The 19,816-nt window shown below is 36.6% G+C and overlaps 1 protein-coding gene across 1 annotated transcript in view; it reads left to right on the top strand.

Annotated features, from left to right (window-relative positions):
* Positions 1–19,816, top strand: part of MIB1 (mindbomb E3 ubiquitin protein ligase 1) — a 93,583-nt gene that overhangs the window by 33,114 nt on the left and 40,653 nt on the right. Inside the window, exons 6-12 of the mRNA XM_009285679.1 lie at positions 3,050–3,254; positions 4,859–5,042; positions 5,359–5,503; positions 6,694–6,827; positions 7,894–8,001; positions 11,742–11,939; positions 14,451–14,602. Coding sequence (XP_009283954.1) covers positions 3,050–3,254; positions 4,859–5,042; positions 5,359–5,503; positions 6,694–6,827; positions 7,894–8,001; positions 11,742–11,939; positions 14,451–14,602 — 1,126 coding nt within the window. The remainder of the gene's footprint in view (positions 1–3,049; positions 3,255–4,858; positions 5,043–5,358; positions 5,504–6,693; positions 6,828–7,893; positions 8,002–11,741; positions 11,940–14,450; positions 14,603–19,816) is intronic.

The following is a 19,816-nucleotide window of genomic DNA, read 5'->3' as shown; positions in this document are numbered from 1 at the left end:
CAATATTGGTGAAAAGGTGACAACAGTAAAGGTCTGTTTTGTTTAGAAAAAAAACAATTGTCCAAGAAGTCACTTAGATATTTACTGTCAAGTAGATGAATTGTTTGAAAGGAAAAAGCCAAGGCATTCTGATCTTTGTATCTTGCTTCTGTAATTAAAATTAATTTTGTCACTTTAATCTGACGTGAATGAAAATAGGAAAGTAGTAATAGAATCTTACTGGTTCTTTATTACACAGGTAAACTTAGGTTCTTATTTGTGCCCTTTATTCATTTTCGTTCTTGCTTTAAAAGTACAGGTCGATGTTTTCTGCATGTAGCTTACTTTTAGGGTGAATACCGTATTTGAATGCATGAATGTTAATCACTAAAGATAGTAGGAGACTATTCTTTGTTAAATTCTTCCCCTTCCACTATATTAAGTTGCTCTTAAAGGATGATGATGGACTCACTGCATCATTCTTACCATATTATCCTCCATCTTCCCAGTCTTACTGTTTGTTAGAACATCTATCCCTTTTATTTGTCTTCTGAATGTAGTTCACAGATACGTTCATGCTGTGAATTTAAATGTATGCTTGCATTAAAAGCTAGAAAGTTATTTTTGAAGCTTTGTGATATTCGAAGTAAATAGAATGCAAATAATATTCCAGCAGGGGCCTAATTAATACAGAGTAGTATGTAGTTGGGGCAAAATACTGGGACTTATTTTGTTCAGTACCACATCAGTGACCTTGATGGTGAGACAGTATACAATCCCAGACAATTTGCAGGTGATAGCAGGTTGGCAGAGGGGCGTGGTTGAATGTAAAGCTTTATTCAGAAGAGCCTTGAGGAAGTGAAGAATTTGGTGAATGGAGACCTCATGGAGTTCAATCAGAAGTGCAGTTTTGCACTCTGGTTGGAATAAGCCTACGTACCAGGAATTCCCAGACTGGGAATTGTGAATGCCTGAGTGAGGAGCCTTGCTGAGGAAGACCTGGGTGTTGCACTGAATACCAAATTGAATGAGACAGCAGTGTGCCGTCATTGCAAATAAGGTAAATTTCATAGTGAGCTATATTAGGAGGATGGTGGACAACAGAATAGGAAAAGTTATTATCCCCCTCTTCTCAATGGTGATGGAGCTGTGTCTGGAATACTATGTCCTGTTTGTGTCATTGTCTGTCCATCTCCTCTTCCCCCCTCCCCCAGTTTTGAGAAACTATAGAGGGTCTGATGGTGGCTTGCTGAAGTGGTTAAGAGACTGAGAGGACATGATTTGCAAGGAGGAGGAGCTGGGCTTGTTTAGTCTGGTAAGAAGGAGGTTAAGAGGTAATCTACTAGCCACCTACAACCACTTGAAGGGTACTTGAAAATGATGGCACCAAAATTTCAGTAGTGGCAAATGGCATAAAAACAAATGGTAGTGGCCTTAAGGCCACCCTAAGTGACTCGAGAGGTTCAGATCAGATATTGAAGAAATTTTCTGTTACACCTACAGCTCTATATTGCAGCACTAGAAAAAGTTACTTGGAGACGTTGTGGAACCTCAGCTTTCAGGACTCAGATAGGCAAAGGCACAGCTGACCTCAGCTGGTTGTTAGTTCAGCTTTGTGTGGGATATCAGACCAGATGACCTCTAGAGATCCTTTCCTCTGACTAATGCTTCTATAATTCTTTGCTGTTTTATATCTCTTCCTTTCTTAGACTTCCTTGTCTCATCAAGGCTGTCTCTGGGATGTTTGCTGTTTAAGTTTTCTATCTATGTTAGAAGATATCTAACACATATCAGTAGCTTTTCTGAAGAATTAATCTTTGACTTTGTCCTCTGTGGAAGTGGCTGTTTTCCATGTTAGGTGTGTTTTGCTGTGAAGGTAAAGGGTACAGACTGAAAATAGTGTTCCATCTATGGGTCCTTTAAACTAAGACCAGGACAGAAAGAAGTCACTGGGTGGTCATAGAAGTCAAAGTCCATTGAACATGAGCATTTATTCATGGGCGTTTCCTTTCTCAGCAGTTTCTTCTTCAGTAGTATCAGATTCTCCGGCATTCTTTCCTCTGGAGTTTTTTAGTGCTGCAACTAGTGCTGCTAACATCTGGTGTGGATTTCAGGCTCTGGAATCAGTCTCCCTCCAAACAATGTTTTTGTCTCTATTTGTCAGGCTATTTGTTTGTACTTCCTTATTGTTACAGTGCAAGGACCCTTTCTCCATTATTACCTCTTGCTTGGAAGGGGAAAAACCAACACTCCCCTCTCCCCCTTAGAGACGGCATTATTACTGAAGGAACTCTGCTCACCCTGTCCTTTGCCACTGATGTTGCCATTGAAGTCAGTCTACATGACTTCTGCAGTTGTCGTACTCTTCACTGTTCTGTGGATGGCACTAGATACCATCCTCTGGTTCTGGCAGTGAGCAGGTCCACAAATCTCATCAGTTAACACAGCTTGATGTGTGTGAGTGTATGCCATTTCCCTCCAGCTAATGAATTTTTTCTATGACACATCTTTTGAAAGCAGGCATTGTCCAGGGAGAACATTTTAATTTTAAATTTGCAGGGTTTTTTTTTGTTTGTAGTCATCTCCCCACTTATAAGGTTAACGATTTTCATCACTGGTTGTTTTGGAGGTATTCTTTTGCCGGTGCTTTCTCCATATTCAAGGACTGACCTGATTCAAAACCACTTTCTGTGGGCCTTCTGCTTATCTTTCAGCCTCTGAGTGGATAGATGGCACTTTGTATGAGACTCTGTCAAAACTATCAGAGCTCTTATGTATCTAGGTGTCTAACACCATATGATAACTGTTACCATCCCAGTTAGAGCCCACAGTGGAGTCTGTGACAAGTATTTAGCATTTGCCAGTGTCATTGCTATTTGCCATGAAAACTCAACAAGAAACACACAATTCCATAGCCAGAGATTGAGTTCTTTTTCACTTGTTCACTCCCTTTTAGCTATTGGCCACTACAGTTGCAGAGGCATCGAGTCTCAGAAATTAACTTCTGTTCTTTAAATTGCGTGGAGAATTAGTGTGGTCATGTGAACATTTTCTTCTTATTCCATTTCAGGTGAGCAAAATGGTAACAGAAACCCTGGTGGGCTGCAAATAGGTGACCTTGTAAACATTGACCTTGACTTGGAAATTGTACAGTCTTTGCAGCATGGTCATGGAGGATGGACTGATGGCATGTTTGAAACTTTAACAACAACTGGAACAGTTTGTGGCATTGATGAGGATCATGACATTGTAGTACAATATCCAAGTGGCAACAGGTTTGTTATTTAGCCTTCATCATTGATTCTCACAAACTTCCTTTGCCTTCAGCACTTGCGATCACTTGGTGCCAGAAACTTTCTGTTCTCCTTTTGTGTCTACTAAGATTTTCTTGAGAATTTTTATATTCCTTCTACAATGTGTGATGAGGACTTACCTTTAAAGATGCTTTAGTGGGACAAGGAAGTTTGCCTCTCTCACTTGGTGAAAATTTGAGTCCGAAATAATGAATGACATTCTGGACTATCTTATTTCCAAAATGTAGTGTTTTAAGCAGTAATTTATTTTTTAATTACAAAGTATCCCATGGTTTCAAGGGGAATGGTAATAGCAATGCATTGCGGGTTTTCAGGAAAATGGGTTAAGAGGACAGGTGACAAATGTTATGTTGGGGATCTTGTCTAATATAGAGTGACCTTGGCATGAGCTATATCTAGCATTTTCTTATTCAAAGGGATGTTAGTTTATATAAATATGGACCAAGAATGGGAAATGTTGGGGAAGCTGTTGCCAAAAGCACTCCTTGCAAGCAGTTTAGGTTTGAAATTTGATGAGCTGCATCCATGCTAACAGGATTCAAACCCAGCTCTGCAGCTGCATCTGAGCTGATATGTCCACATGGTTTTGCGTTGTCTTGCTCTGAAGTATTGGGCTTGTCTTTAAAAAGCAGCTGATGAATGGAGTATCATTTCAGTTGTATCTGGAGACTGTCCTGTTCAGTTTGTCCAGAAAGGATTAACAGTGCATTATTCATTCAGGCTTTCCCTCAAGATACTGTTTGTTAATATCGCAAAGTAATGCAAAACAAAGCTGTTTTCTGAGCTAATGCAAGCTGAAGGGATGCAAGTGGCGTTTCTTCTGACAGTCATGGCTGCAGAGCCAGTGAGAGGAGCCGCTCTATCCTGCGATTTCCTCCCTGACTTTGCCCTTTATAGAGATTATCTGATGCTTCTCAACTAGGTCATATAGCTGAATGAAAGTCAACCCCAGACCAAATGGCACATAAAGGAGGGATCACCATATTATATATTAGAATATAACTCAGAATAAAAACAGCTAGATGCCTCTAAACCAGTAAAATTTATAGTACAAATTAGGATAGTTTGGTTAAAAATTGAGGTGTATCTAGGACATCCATTTGACTGAAGAGTATTTTTTATGACTGAATGTTGCAGTTTGACTTGGGTGGGAGGGGGCAAAATCCCATCTTCTTCCCATGTTGTGTCCTGACAGTCCAGTCCTTTGTGAGACAGCTTGGATCTTCCCCTTTTCAACCAGAGTTGTCTCCTTCTCTCCCTGGAAAAATAAACAAACTGTATAGCTACTTTCAGGACTATTCCATTGTTGTTGGCTTGCTTCCCCTTAGGCAGGATATTTCTTCATTGCTTTACAAATGTACATCTCTGAAGATTACCCTGGAAATATTCAACTAATGACCCACAGACAAGTTTATGGGCAAAAAATGGTTAACAACAAATATGCCATAGTATCCAATTACAGAAAGTTTGTAGGCATACAAGCAGAATCTTGTCCAACAGATAATTTTTAAACATATATTTCCCTTTGCATGTTTAAAATCTGCTTTAAATGATTCATTGTGTAGGTGGACGTTTAATCCAGCTGTTCTCACCAAAGCCAATGTTGTCCGAAGTGGAGATGCTGCTCAAGGTGCAGAAGGAGGTACCTCTCAATTTCAAGTGGGTGACCTTGTTCAAGTATGTTATGACTTGGAGCGAATCAAGCTTCTTCAGAGAGGTCATGGAGAGTGGGCTGAAGCAATGCTTCCAGTAAGTAGCTGTATATTTGGATTCATAGAATTGTAAAACTTGTATAATATTTCTAATTATGGTTGGTAATAATACCTGGAGGTTGTGGGAGTCAAAGTGATTTTCTTCTAAGTTAGAGAAAGTGTATTTCATCAAACACAGTGTAATGCTTGCTCAGATGTAGTAATTGGCATAGCCTGATGAAACTTAGCTAAAGGTATTAGTGCCTGTACTATTAAACAACTGACTTCATAGAATTTGTGACTTATTACAACATTCAGATTTCTAAATATTTTATTTTTAGTATTATTTGCATTTGACATTTTCTTTAATGCAGACTTTAGGTAAAGTTGGTCGGGTCCAGCAGATCTATTCAGACAGCGACTTAAAGGTAGAGGTTTGTGGGACATCTTGGACATACAATCCAGCAGCTGTCTCAAAGGTGGCATCAGCAGGGTCTGCTATAAGTAATGCATCTGGTGGTAAGTTTCAAGAATAACCAGTAATGTATGTATGGCAAGTATTTGTGTTAATTAAAAAATTGTTAATAAGTATTAACCTTGCATACAAACTATGTACTAGTAATACTCAGACTTGGGGTTTGGCTAATGAATGTTATACCTTAGAGAAAGATGCAAGAAAAAGCTTGCAGTCTGTATGGAGATGTTGGTTGTTGTTATCTTGACATGGTGCAAAAAAACTCCAAATCGAATTCGGGTTTCTGTTTGGCCACAGTGCAGGTATGTCTTTGGAGGTCTGCTCTAAGGGCTTTAAAATTTAAATGATTGGAAAGGACGTTAGATTGGTATAGGGACTAAGGCATGAAGAGAGTGTCACTGGCTGTGGCAAGCAGCATACTTGTTTAATAGGTGGTGTGGGATAGCAAGCATAAGCGAGGGATCTGTTGCAAGCAGTTACTCAGAATAACAGTCTTTCCTTACAATTTCTGTCTTAAAATTTAGTCAGACATCCTTTGACTAATTACAGTGGGATTTTTTTTTTGTGTCTATGTAATCACATTTGAGTTCTGTTGAACCTGCTTTCATTCATCTAATAATGAGGCAGAAAGATATCCAAAGTGTTTTATGTTTTGTTGGCTATTTCACAGATCAATTAAACTAGAATGTTTTTCCTCTTTTTGGTCATAGCTAGTTGTTTTTTCCTCTTCACATATTTGCTTTAACGCCAAGAAACCTTTATACATTTTCTAGACTTTTTACTAGGGAGACATAGATACAGTGAGTTTTCTGCCCTGAAGATAAAGTTTCAGTGGCCATAAAACTAGCTAGAAGAGTAATATGACTTAGTGTTTCAAATCACAGAGGGCAGGATATATGTTAAGTTAAGCTAGAAGACCAAGAAGCCAATTATATCAATATGTAAATTCATGTTTTTACCTCCTCCCCACCCTTCTGTATTTTGTGGTAGACAAGCTATTTGTGGTTCAGCCAACTTTGTTTTGAAGTGTCTGATGTGACAGTCTCAACTATCTAAAGGGTATTGGGGTGCAGCGCTTACTCAGAACTGAATAATAACTTACAGCTGCCATTTTATGGTGCCTTGTGTATTACTGTGTACATGCCTTTAGAAACATGACAATTTTAGCTGTTATTTTTCTGTTCTTGTGTGATTAGAATTGTAATCTTAATTGTCCTTTGTTTAATAATTATAGAGAGATTGTCCCAGCTGTTGAAGAAATTATTTGAAACCCAAGAATCTGGAGATCTCAATGAAGAATTGGTTAAAGCTGCTGCCAATGGAGATGTTGCTAAAGTGGAAGACCTGCTAAAGAGACCAGATGTAGATGTGAGTGTTCTGGTTTGAGAGGACCTGTTCTGGGGATCTGTAATACTAAAAGGAAGTGAAGCTGTCCTAGGTACTCCTCGCCAGTCACTAGTGTGTCTGCATAGAAGTAGTACAGCTGGTTCCAGTGTCTTTTCTCCCATGTGTTGTCTTATGAAATGTGTTGGGGGTGTGTGAAAATAGTGCTTTACGCCCTTTTTTGCTGGACAGCTTTTGTGTTCTATTGTCTGCCATGAATTAAAATACATTCCAGCCTCTGTCTGCCAGAGTCGGGACAGAGAACCAAACACTCACAATTAGTGAAGGGTCTTCAACTTCTTTTGTTTTGAGGGGATAGAAGGAAGGAGGGTAGATTTGGGGGATTTTTTGCTGTTGCTATGGGTTTTGTTTTGGTTTTGGTTTTTTTGACTCACGAGGTAGATCATCTAATCTGTTCTCTGCCAGATTCCTTTTACCAACTTGTCTAATCACCTCGTAGTGAGAAGTCCTAAAAGAAAATTCTTAAGAATTAGAGGACTAGGTTCAGGGAATATGTTTTAAAATCACAATCAGATGGTTTTTCTTACCACAGCAGTAGTAATTCTTGCAGATAAGACACTAAACTCCATCAGTTCTGAGGACTGATTTGTAGCTCAAGATTATACAAAGCATGGTATTTTGTTCAGATTGACTCCTGTTGTTGCCATAAATTAGAAAATGAAGTTAAATATACTGTAGAGCAGAGGACTGGTATCATTCTGAGACCTGATCTCAAAATCTTGCTTTTACAGTAGCCCAAAGACGAAAGTTTTTAATCCAGCTATTGTTAAGGTCTTAATGTTTGAAATAAATCAAGTTCTTGCTGCTTTTCCTTCAATCTAGCTAATGCTATAGAAATGAAATACAAAAGACCTATGAGATTATCTATATGTGCCAGAAAGGCATCTGTCTAAAAATTGTTCATTTGATACTTTCATATGCGTGCTGTTGCTTTAAGTTTTCGAATAAACTTGGATGTATACTACTCAAGTGGTTCATAGGTACGTGTGTGTGTCTTGCAACTTATCTCAAAGTACTGATATGCTTCCAGGTGAATGGACAATGTGCTGGACACACAGCTATGCAAGCCGCTAGTCAGAATGGCCATGTCGACATTTTGAAGTTGCTTCTGAAACAGAATGTGGATGTAGAAGCAGAGGTAACGTAAAGATTTCAAAAATACACTTTGTGTCTCTTTAAGTTTTAAACTTTGCTACATACAGAAATAGCAATTCTATTTGAGTTGCCTTCTTTTTAAATGTTGGGGAGAGTAAAAAAACTTTTCTTACTGTCATTATGTTCCCAAATTAGCCTCCTGCTAACAATATTACAAAAGGTCAATATCCAGTTCTTTAGCACCTCTAATTAAATGAAATATAATGCTAATATAATAGAGCTATGTAAGCTAGTGGATGAAGCCCCTTCTTTATTTCCTTTATTTCATTTCAACAGTAGAATGCAATAGGCTAGCACACTGCCTGTGGCACTCAGAGAAAAAGATGTTGTCGGATGCTGCATCTCCAACTTGAGATACTTGCCATGCTTCTTAAATACAGTGCTCAGTTAGGAGCAAGTTTGAGCAAAAAGTAATAACGGTATCTTTGGGTAGGAACTGCCAACTCTGCTTCCAGTTTTTCAGGTTTGGTTGGTTTTTTTTAACTTCACCCAAAATGGAAGGATTTCTTTTGTTTAGGCTTTTTAGAAATATTGCTTGTGAGGAAATTATCTGTCAGCATACTGTGTGTTTGCATTTTGAATTGATTTTGCCTCGTTTACTTACAGAGAATGCACTGATATTGCAGCCATTGCTCATTTTGTGAAGCACAAGAAGGATCTGTCAAATTTCTCTTATTAAGAGAAAGCCTAAGAATGCCTAGAAGTCAATAGTGTGCCCAGTCATTGTTTGCATAACAGAAAAATAACTTTATATGCTTGGGCATTTAGCTTTATATTGTATTTGATATACAGAAGTTATAATATGTTAATACATTAATGAAGCGATGACGTAATCCTTGGAACTAAAATTATTTTTATTCACAGATACACCATTACTTTATAAAGGTTTTCTGCTAAATGGTAGAGATGGCTTAGATTTGATGCAGTACATACTTGCTGTGGTCTGATTTCTGTGAAGTAGCTTCATTTTAGAAGTAGTGCTTTCACTGCAGTACATAGCATATACTGTAACAAACTAGACTAAGCTGCTTTTCATCTGTACTATGGGATCAAAGCTGCCATGTTAATCAAGTGGTGGACTGATACTTTCTCCTCTGGTATAAGGAAGGGTTAGAAGCATTAGAGAGGGAGATAGAAGCACTGCATAAACAACTTCAAGATAATATACCTGGTAATCAGCTAGGAGTAGAATTGTTAAGAGTTCACATTTGCTCAGGCTTCAGAAGTGTCGTAACACTAGCATTAAAAAAATATTTTCAGGGATTGTTATTTGAATTTTCAAGCCTTTTCATGTAACTTTAAGTTGTTTAAGTGAAGATGATATTCCTAGTTAATGATGTAATTGCATTAATTATTGTAATATTAATAATATATATAATATGATTAGATCAATGGTTATATGTTTCAGGCTTTAAAAAATGTCAGCTGTCTATGAATTAGTGATGTGAAGGTGCAACAGAGTCATCCCATTACGCAGAGAGCAAAAATTTAGTCTGTTTACTTCACTGTTGTGGTCTGTGGCATGGAAGCAATAGATAAAAATCCTTACTTTGCCTGCTTTATAGCTAAATTGGATATATTTACACTTATAGTCACTGCTGCAGAGTATAAACATTTATGATGACATTTTCTGGGGATGCCCTCAGACCGTTGTCTCCTCTGTGCTTATTTCTCTGACTGCTTAACGTAGAGTACAGTGGCCTCTGTTTAGTCAGAAAACAATTTGTTACTGACAGAGCTCAAAAAGCCTGACATAGATATTATATGGTAAAAATATGTAGCCTTCTAGTCTGCAGAAATTAATGGGTATCAGTTATTATATTGACAGTACTGACAATATTATATTGTTGGCATGTATAGAAATATAGTGCTTTTAATATTTTAGATTTATATCTAAATATAAGTCTTAGGACAGATGCTTAATTAGTTGCTAGCTTTTTCTAGGTATATTAATATACTATTGTGTAGAAACCACACAGTGGGATTTAGCTTCTGAGATTATTTGTTTTGATGCTCAGCTAAAAAAAAGGCACATGCTTTCTTTGACCTCTACTCATTAAAGTAGGAATTCTATACATTAAGATTTTATAAAATTAGGGGTTTGCATCACAAAATTGGAATATGTTAAAACTGTAAAGTATTTAATAAATTATATGGGGTTTCATCAGTAAGTATCTCGGTGTACTTTGCAGATTGCAAATACAAAAAGACAAGTTACCACATACCTGTGAAACAAATTGTTCTGTCAATATAAATGTTGTAGCAGTTTAACACTACTGTCATAGTCTTGATAAGTTTCACCTCATAATGATCTTTATAACCAGATGAGAAATACAGAGAAGTTCCCGATTCTGATCCTTTCCCCTTCCAAATGGGCAAGCTTTGGCTTCTTTTGACTGTTTGTTAGATGAGCCTGAGAAGGAATCCTGCTATCTGGGAAGACAATTTCGTAGCATGAGTTGATTTGGAAGGCATAAAAATATCTTGTTTTCAAAAGCTATTGAAGCTGCTGTTTAGTGCCCTGACCGTCTTGAAAATCGTATTCATATTTCCAAAAAGATATATTTGATAATTAGCAGCTAAGTCGTCTTCCATAATTTTTTTTTTAAATGCTGTAAATAGTCTCATTGTTATCTTTTAATGGTACAAATATAATTTATTCTAAGAACTATTAATTTTTGCATTGATGTAAAATGTATTAGAAATGTGTTACACATAATAAATTTCAAAAAACATCGCTCGGAGGGGAAGCAAATTGATAAGAGAAACGGCTTACCCAAGAGAGACATCAGTGCACCCTTGATCAGTCATGATTTTATTTCCTCCTTACAATAGAGAATTACTGAAAATTGTAAAAATTAAATCCTACAAATACTTAGTAATATTCCACTGTGCACAAAAATTTAGTTAGAAACTAGCTTATGGAAGTTATTATTTCATTGAAACCTCTTATATACCTTCCATTTTACTTCTAGCTTTTGTATACTGTCATTAATGTTGAAATAACTTGATTAATATCTTAAAATGTTTCATGTAGTACAGTCCACTCTTATGGATATTAAAATAACCCAGACTGACAAATTTATGACTTTCATACCTTAATTCTCAGTTTGGATGAAACTGAAACAAACTGAATTTAATCAGAGCTTTAATGCTGTGAATCATCATCATCATCATAGAACCAAAACTTATAATTAGTTTCACTATCAATCCCAAATTTCCTTTGGATAAGGTTTATTAACTGAAAACTGAGACACATACAATAAACCCTAATAAATATTAGCTTAATTGTATGAACAAGGCAATTCTCTTGTCTTATACCATGATTTGGAATCTGTAACGCTTCCTGGGTTACAGGAAGGTTTACCCTGGGTTACTTTGGGGGGTATTTTTTTAACAGTGGTTGTTTTGTAGTAGAAACCCAAATGAATCTATTTGAGTTCCTGATGAACACATCACACAAAGATTCAGGGCAATAGTTGTATATGGTATAGAATATCATATGTCATAGAATACGTATGTTTATATAAGAACAGACTCTTCATCCTCTATTGCAGTGGTTTAAGCAATTATTTTAATTAGGTATTTGAATGCTATCATGGTTGTCTAATTTTTTTCTCTTTAAAGAAACCAAATATGCACAATGGTTCAGTTTAAATTAATCTTGTTTAAATGCAAAGGAAATGTGGAATATACTGGGTCAAATTAATATTTCTACTTTAGGACAAAGACGGAGACAGGGCCGTCCATCATGCAGCCTTCGGTGATGAGGGTGCTGTGATAGAGGTTTTGCACCGAGGCAGCGCAGATTTGAACGCTCGCAACAAACGCAGGCAGACCCCACTTCATATTGCTGTCAACAAAGGTCATCTGCAAGTTGTGAAGACTTTACTGGACTTTGGCTGCCATCCTAGTCTCCAGGTAAAGTAAATATTAATATAGATTCACTTTTAGCTACTGAATTTTATGATATGCTGTGTGTAGGCGATAGAAGAATTATGGAAAATGGGATTGGAAGGAACAGACCTTGTGAAGGTACCTGTCCCAGCCTCTACCCCAACACGTGATCAGCTGTAATAAAAATGCTATTAAATCTATTTGTTTTCTTGACAGCTAGATAGGCACCTGATTTGTTCTAGTCAGTTGATGTTAATTGGTATTTTCAGACTGTAGTTATCTGTAATTGTTAACTTTCTCTGCTCTTTCCTCCTTTCTCTCAGTAATTCCTCCTCTATCAAATTCACAGCTGTTTGCTCCTTTTGCAAGCTATACCTTTGCATTTTTTGGCTGATGATACTGTGGAATGTTTTGTTAAAAGAAACATGTTTTCAGAATTGACCTATTGTTGATAGAACTGTTTAGCCAGATTCTCTTTTAAATGTTCAGCCTTTTATTTAAAAAGCCCTCACGCATAGGGCCTCAAGTACCATAATTTCACAGGGAGTTTTATCTGTAATGGATGTAGTGGAAGCTGTGACGTATGAGTGCATCCTCCTGTTGAGAAGGTAGAGTAGAAACCTGCTATCAAATAAGCAGGCATCCACATTCTGCATGAGCTGAATGCAGCTGCATGCAGTGCATTAGTAAAACAAATCAGAATGGGTAAGTTTGAAGAGGTTTGCAACAGAAAGAAAAAGCTGTAATGTCCTGGGCAAATCCAGATATGCAGTAATAACACATTTACCTCCTTGTTTTGCCATGTCAATAGTGATTTTTTTGAAGTTGTATATCCACATAACAAACAATGAGCAAACTTTCTTGAAATTAGTGAATATATTGATTGTTTACTTATTTGCTTCCACCTGGCTTTATAGATACTGTCTTGCTCTTGCTGAGGTTGAGCTGTTAGCCAGCTAACATCAATCCAGACCCTATTTAGTATTTGTTGAACAGTAGATATAATAAGGAGTCTGATGTGTTGAGCCCAATGAAGGGTGACTATATCATATAATGATGTGTGATATATGGGTAGCCAAAGTGGATGTCTCTGACTTTATAGAAGTCTGTTTGGATTGAAAAACTCATTACAATGGTGCTATGAAACTCCATCTGGAAAATATAATTGTCATTGAAAATAATGAACTTTCAGATCCTGTGTGTGTGCTGAGGAACTCCGATGTGCAAATGTGAGTAGGTGATTGATTTGGTGGATGAGAGCACAGGGGAGTCAGAGTGAGGCATGACTGGAATTTAACTGGCCAGCACTCTACTACTCAAGCCAATTCACTGTGTGAACAGAAACATACGTTAGTCTGTAAACAGTAAATTCAGGAAATATGATCAATTAAACCAAATAAAAGCTACATAATTTAGTTTTGGCAAACTGGTTCGCACTGGTTCAAGTGTTTCCATTTTCTGGCACTTTTTGTTTGGCAGTTTTTAATTCTCACTGTAAAGATTGTGAAGATTTGTTTTCATATTAATGTATTGCTAAAATGTTCAGTTCCTGTGTTAGTTTGCAGTTGAATCAGTGTCAGTGACAAAAGACTTCCTGACTTATATGGTGTTAGAATTTTACTGGAAGCATAAATCTAAAGAGTTTGCCTGTATAGCAGCAAATAAGCTTAAATGGTTGTGTTTTCTCGCTGTCAGTCTAGAGCATTCCTTTTCTGATCAGCCATTCGGGTCCTTGAATAAGTAATGTACAAAATGCTTCTAGGAATAAAAAGTATTTTTCCCTTATTTGGGATATTTGAAAAATAAAACATCAAGCTAAAAATATAAATTCTTTGCCTGTTCAATTATGCACTGAAATATTTTCATGTACCTTGTGTACATGAATGTAATCTTGTATTAGCCATAACAAGTTTAAAAGCTTAATACTACTTATGACATTGGCCTTTGCTTCATGGAAAATGATCTGCTTCAGTTAAACTTAGGCACAACTGTTGTTTTATTACTTGGACTGCATTTTATTTCGATTTGCTTATGCTTTTATTTCACGCTGTCTTTTTGGTATTGTCTTTTACACGGTTAATTGCTGGCTCAATCTTAGCATTCGTTACTCAAAATTCCCTGCTGCCTTCTGCCTGACTAGTCTCCTCTCTGTTGCATTAGTTTTTGTTGCTGTCCTTCTATTACTCATAAATTGTAACTTGGGCATCAATGCCATCTGGATATGAGGCATAGAGAAGTTGATGTCTACACCAGTGTTTTCAGTGCTATCAGATGCAAGGCATACTTGAGCTCTGCGTTTGAGTTCTGGTAGTAGCGTAATTGTAGAATACTGGAGCCCAGGGTAGGATTACCCACTGAAGCATTTGTAAAACCAGAGCAAGATCAGAAGCAGCTTGCTCTGAACTCTGCAGTATAGCAACAGTTTATGGTCTGAAGAGCTGTTTTGTGTAGTCAGTTTTCCTAGTGATATTTAAGCATCTTTTTTCTTTAATGTGGATGCATGCAAAAATTGATGTAAGCTGTTTCTGGTTTTAGGATTCTGAAGGTGACACTCCACTTCATGACGCAATAAGTAAAAAGCGTGATGACATCCTTGCTGTATTGTTAGAAGCTGGAGCAGATGTTACTATCACCAACAACAATGGGTTTAACGCTCTTCACCATGCTGCACTAAGAGGAAACCCTAGGTAAAGATTTGTTTTTAAAGATTATTTTATCATTTGTAAAAGGAAAACAAGTGCATGGGAGGGTAGAATTATGGTATTCTTTCAAAGATCCTTAAACCTGCATGCAATTATATTTCTTAAATTTTGATGTTGCTTAGATATGCATCTTTCTTGGGAATGGGAAGCCATTATTAGAACAAAGCTACTAGTCTGCTCAGGCTGAGTTCAGGTAACTTCAAATCCCTGGGAAATCTTCAAATCACTGGGAAATTTCCTGTAGTGGCTGTAAAATTTTGCCAATAAATGTTTTGATAAGTAAGTTATTAAGTAAGATCTTAAGATAGGATTTGTAAAAATGTTTCCCTTCTCGAATATTGGAATTGGGCAATGGAGTTGAGTTTTTAAGGAATACTTCTTTGTGAATAATTAAATATACCATGCAGTTATAAAATGATCTTAGGATTGTTGCATTAAATTGTATTTGTCAGTATAAGAAACATTTAATTTTTTTTTCTTAGAAGTATGTATAGAAGGAATTTCTTATTTCGGCTTTTATATAGCAGCTCATCTGAAAAAGTTAGTTTTAAGGCATAACTTGTTTTATGCTAGCTGCATACTATACATTCAGTCTTCAGTTAAGATAGCTTTCAAAAACTACATTGCATAGATAGAACTTAATGGAAAACTTGCTGGTTGCTTATTACGTTGTGGATAAATGGTATTCTTCAGAGCTATTGTTCTAGCAAGACTTCAGTAATATTTTATCGTATGGTGGAGAATTCAGTATAGTTTACATGAAATAAGAAATGCGTGTGTTTACTTGTTTAACTTTACTACTAAACTCTACTTTTCAGTTGAGTGAAGTTGGACAAATAAGGCTGTATATTAATATATGGGAATAAAATCTGGGTTAGTCTCTTAGAACATAGCTATCAAGACTGATAGTTAAAAAGTAAACATAAGTATTTATATATGTATATGGAATGGAATCACACTTCACAAAGTAAAAGTAGTGGTTGGAAGTGCTGATAGCAACAATAAATGTGTTTACAGTTTTCTACAGTGCTCATAAAAGGTCTATAAGAGCACATGTCAAGGACCTAGTGAAGGGAGCTTATTTTTGGCATTCAGAAGACAATTCTTTCAAGTCTGACCTAGTAACTTCTTCACTTAATGTGAATTCTCCATGTTTATATAACAGCATTAGCCAGGAGTACTGTTTCCTGTCTCCGGTTACCTAGGTGGGGTATTTTTTGTTAGTTTTTTGTTCTGTGATGCTTTCCTTAGGCTCTTGTGATAATTGGTTTGTGTGATTGTGATCTCAGTGTGAGACGCAGGGAAAGTGTAGGGGAAAAAAGCTCTTCATAGGGATGCTGAAGATTTTTTTTGTGGGTGAATGTTTTAGGAGCGGCCAGCTTTTTCTTTGATGGAGGGATCCAAATTCTGGTTCAGACTGGGTCAGTTTGATGGTTGGTAGAATGTGAGGCATAAGTGCAATTTTTTCCAGAGTCCTCTATCCTTTACAAAAGCTTTTATTGGAAGAATAGGAAAATATTGCCAGTATTAGTGATTTGAATCCTGTGTAGGTTCCTCCCATACATGGGGTTTCACTTGCATCTAAAAGTTAGCTATCTAAAGCTGTTAGATATTTACTTTTTTGGTTGCAGTTATATCTGAGCACTTCTGAAGCATGTAAAAAGAGAGAATGTTTTCCCCATCACAGAAGTACTAGTTTCATTTGTTCACAGTATTAGATATTTTGCACATCAGCCTGGGAAGAAATTCATGAAAATAAAATAAAAATAAACCTATTTTGAATAATTTTTAATTCCCCCCGCCCAAAAAATTATCGTAATAGCTAGTAACATTTAGGAGTTAAGTTTTATTTTCTTTAAGACTTTAGTGATAGTCGTTTATTTCATTGTCGGTTCTACCACTGGCCTGTTTCTGAATGAAACCAAAGGTTTTATATTTGCCACTATGTCTTCCTAAACTGATATAGAACAATGGTTATTACTAATCTGTTAAATGCACTAAGCACAAGCTATTTAAAACACTGTTAAAAATAACCCCCTGAACTTTAGCTTGTAGCTGATATGGGTCACAAGCAGTACATAATACATTCTGCTTGAAACCTTACTTAAGGACCTATCTTTCCTAATCTAAGCTTTCCTGTTTAACCTAAACTGGAGTTTTTGTGGCTATAGGCTGTGGTGCCTTACATGGAATACAGTGCACTAAATTGCCCTTAAGGTCAAATATATAAATATGTTATGTTAAACGTATATTCATATATGTATATAAGCGTGTATGCATATGTGTGCATATCTATACTTATAAAATACTTGCTAAGTATATAAGTATTGATAAAGTCCACATCCATCTTCCTTGTTAATGATAATAATATAAATGCATGTGTTAAGTGCGTGGATACCACAATAAAGTGAACTAGATTTCTATAGAATTTCTTACAGTTGATATCAAATAGGTATTTGGAACCAATTTCATTTTCAGTGCAAAACCTATTCTGCTTCTTGCTTGAGTTCTGACCTTTACTAACAGTAGGGAGATAGATCTCCAAGGAAAAAAAAACACATAAACTATGCTGAGAACAACATTTGAAAGTTTTTAATTTTTCATAAGAAAATAAATATATTCTGTTTTAAACATTTGAATATTAGATAAATATTATAAGAAAGGTAACGATTTATGTCAAATAGCTTAGATTTTTCTCAGCACTTAATCTTCCATGACAGTTTGGCAGTGTTTTCCAGAAGTCAACGTATGGTGTGTTCTGGAGAGCATCCTATTGTTAGTGGATTATTCCTCCTTTTAATAACTTGCTTCTGTTCAGGCCTTGTGAATTGGTACAGAAACAGAACTTTTGTTTTTCATGCTAATGTATAATGTTGAAATGTGGAATGGACGTTTTTCAGTTCATGCTGTAGGTAGTTTTAAATTTGTGCATGGGAGATAGAGCTAAAAAGAAATTTTAAATGAAGAGTGGGGAAGTTAAGATTTTATTTAATACATTGTTTCTTGTTCATGATTTTTAACTGAGTCAGTCATATTAAAAGTGCATTTATTTTGGACTTTTTTCAAAGTACTGTGAACCTCAAAGCTTGGCAGACTTTGCCTCTTTAGTGTTAATGAGATTTTTTCAGACAGAAAAAAAGGAGAGTAAAATTTGAAAATACTGCACAGATCGGTTATTTTTGCCATATTATCAACTCTTGGTTATGTTTGATCTATTCGCATACCTGTGACTTCAGATTTTTGAGCTGAAGACATGACTGTGAAGTCTAGGCATATTTTATATCCGTTGCCCCAGTTAGTTTTAGATTTGCATTGTATCTTGTGAAGAGAGCTTTATTCACACTGCAGCTAGCATCTTAAATAGAGGCTGCTTTTAGAGCTGACCTGACTTTGCAGATGCGTACGACTAGTTCTTCAGAGCAATAAATTCTGCTGGACTTTAAATAAAAAAATTAAAATATTGGGGTAAGATGCAGATTTCATATTGCTGTCCAATAGCAAGGAGTATGTCATCTTTATGTTCATAAACTTGCAAGTAGGAGACTGGTTTAAAATGGAATTATACTTTTTCCCCATGGTTGTGTTATTTAGTAGATCTCTCCTTGGTTTTAGACTTGCAGATGGTTTGAACTGGTTGGCTTTGGAATTTTTAACTGTTTTTAGCGATGTATTTGAGAGGTGGAGTTTCTCACCTGTACTTAGTGTTAATGAGTGTCTCAGGCTTTTGTGCTGTATTGTCATGGAGGTCCTCACAGAGACAAGTTGTGAGGTAATCGCAGAGTTGTACAATTATTTTCTAAACCAATAAAAGGGATTTTTTGCTTTCATATTTGCAGTTCCAACAGTAAGTGTAGGTTGAAGCTGAGTGCAAAAAAAGCATGCTCCTAAAACCTCTTATTGACGTATTATGTCAGAAAAGGCTTTGAAAGAAGACTTTTGTTCAAATTGATTTGGAGAAAGAATATAATCCCCATGAGCAGACCTATAATTAGATGGCAGATTAGCCTGTAGCTGTTGAGGTCAGTGACAAATTTATTATCTTTAAATAGTAAATAATATTCCCAGCATGTGCAAGATGGCAAATACTGCTGAGCAGAGTACGCAGAGGGCGACAGGAAGAGAGGTGCCCAGAAAGCAGACTTTCGCTCCATTGCCAATACTGTTCATGATTGCTTCCTCTTGACCAGATTTTTTTTTTGGTCAGTTCTGTTACAAAGGGCAACAGACTTGAGGAAAAATACAAGAGACAATAAATAATTGGAAAATGTGTTTATTTCACTGTTTACCTATCTTCTTTATAAATGTTACAAGAGATCGATTTTCACTGAATATGGACACAATATTAAACACCAGTAGCTGTTTATTTACAAATACAACCTTGAAATTTTGAAATATAGAGTTTACTACACTTCTTGTTACCTTCTATCTTCGAACTGTCTAGAATAATTGAACTCAACTGCAGAGAGGACTGCGTAATTACTCTGAGCAGACTTAGTGTCCAGTTTTAAAAATAGGAGAAATCCTGTAGTGATCAATGCATAGCTACAGCTGGTTGAAGGGGACCAAATCCATTGAAGAGGTGATTTGGTTCCATTTTACCAGCTTTAGCAAAGCATTGGAGTGCAGGAAGGTTATAATTCAGTAACACATTTTTAAGTACATGAACAGTTCACAAAGAACATGTGGCTTTCTTCTGTGTTACTTGTTTTGTTTCTAGTCAATGCGAATTTAAATTCCTTCACTAATTTGGAGATGACAAAATGGAAAGCTGTGTACCAGAAAGGCCTGTACAGTGTCCAGGTTTGTTCCTTCCTTGAGTATTTCCTTGAGGCTCTTTGAATGCGTCTCAAATCAAATTAGAGTTACAGTTTTAACTTTCTTCTAGCTGCAATAATGAAATTCTAGACTAGTGACCAGAAACTGTAGTCTTACAATTTCTACTCGCGTAGAGCTCCCTTGCCTCTTTATGTTAAACTTTACTGGGGAGGAAGGTTTCGTTTTCCCCCCTCCCTGCCCCCTGCCGTGTGTGTTGTGTCGTCCGTCCGTCCCCGTCCCCCCCCCATTTTCTGGCAGGTTCCCTTTTGCAGAAACTGTAGTCTTACGATTTCTACTCGCGTAGAGCTCCCTTGCCTCTTTATGTTAAACTTTACTGGGGAAGAAGGTTTCGTTTTCCTCCCTCCCCGTCCCCTGCTGCCCCCC

Source organism: Aptenodytes forsteri, unplaced genomic scaffold, assembly GCF_000699145.1.
Source record: "Aptenodytes forsteri isolate BGI_AS27 unplaced genomic scaffold, ASM69914v1 Scaffold23, whole genome shotgun sequence".
Lineage (NCBI taxonomy): Eukaryota > Metazoa > Chordata > Aves > Sphenisciformes > Spheniscidae > Aptenodytes > Aptenodytes forsteri.
The sequence above is the reverse complement of the archived record's forward strand: the minus strand, read 5'-3'. Positions and strand labels throughout refer to the sequence as shown.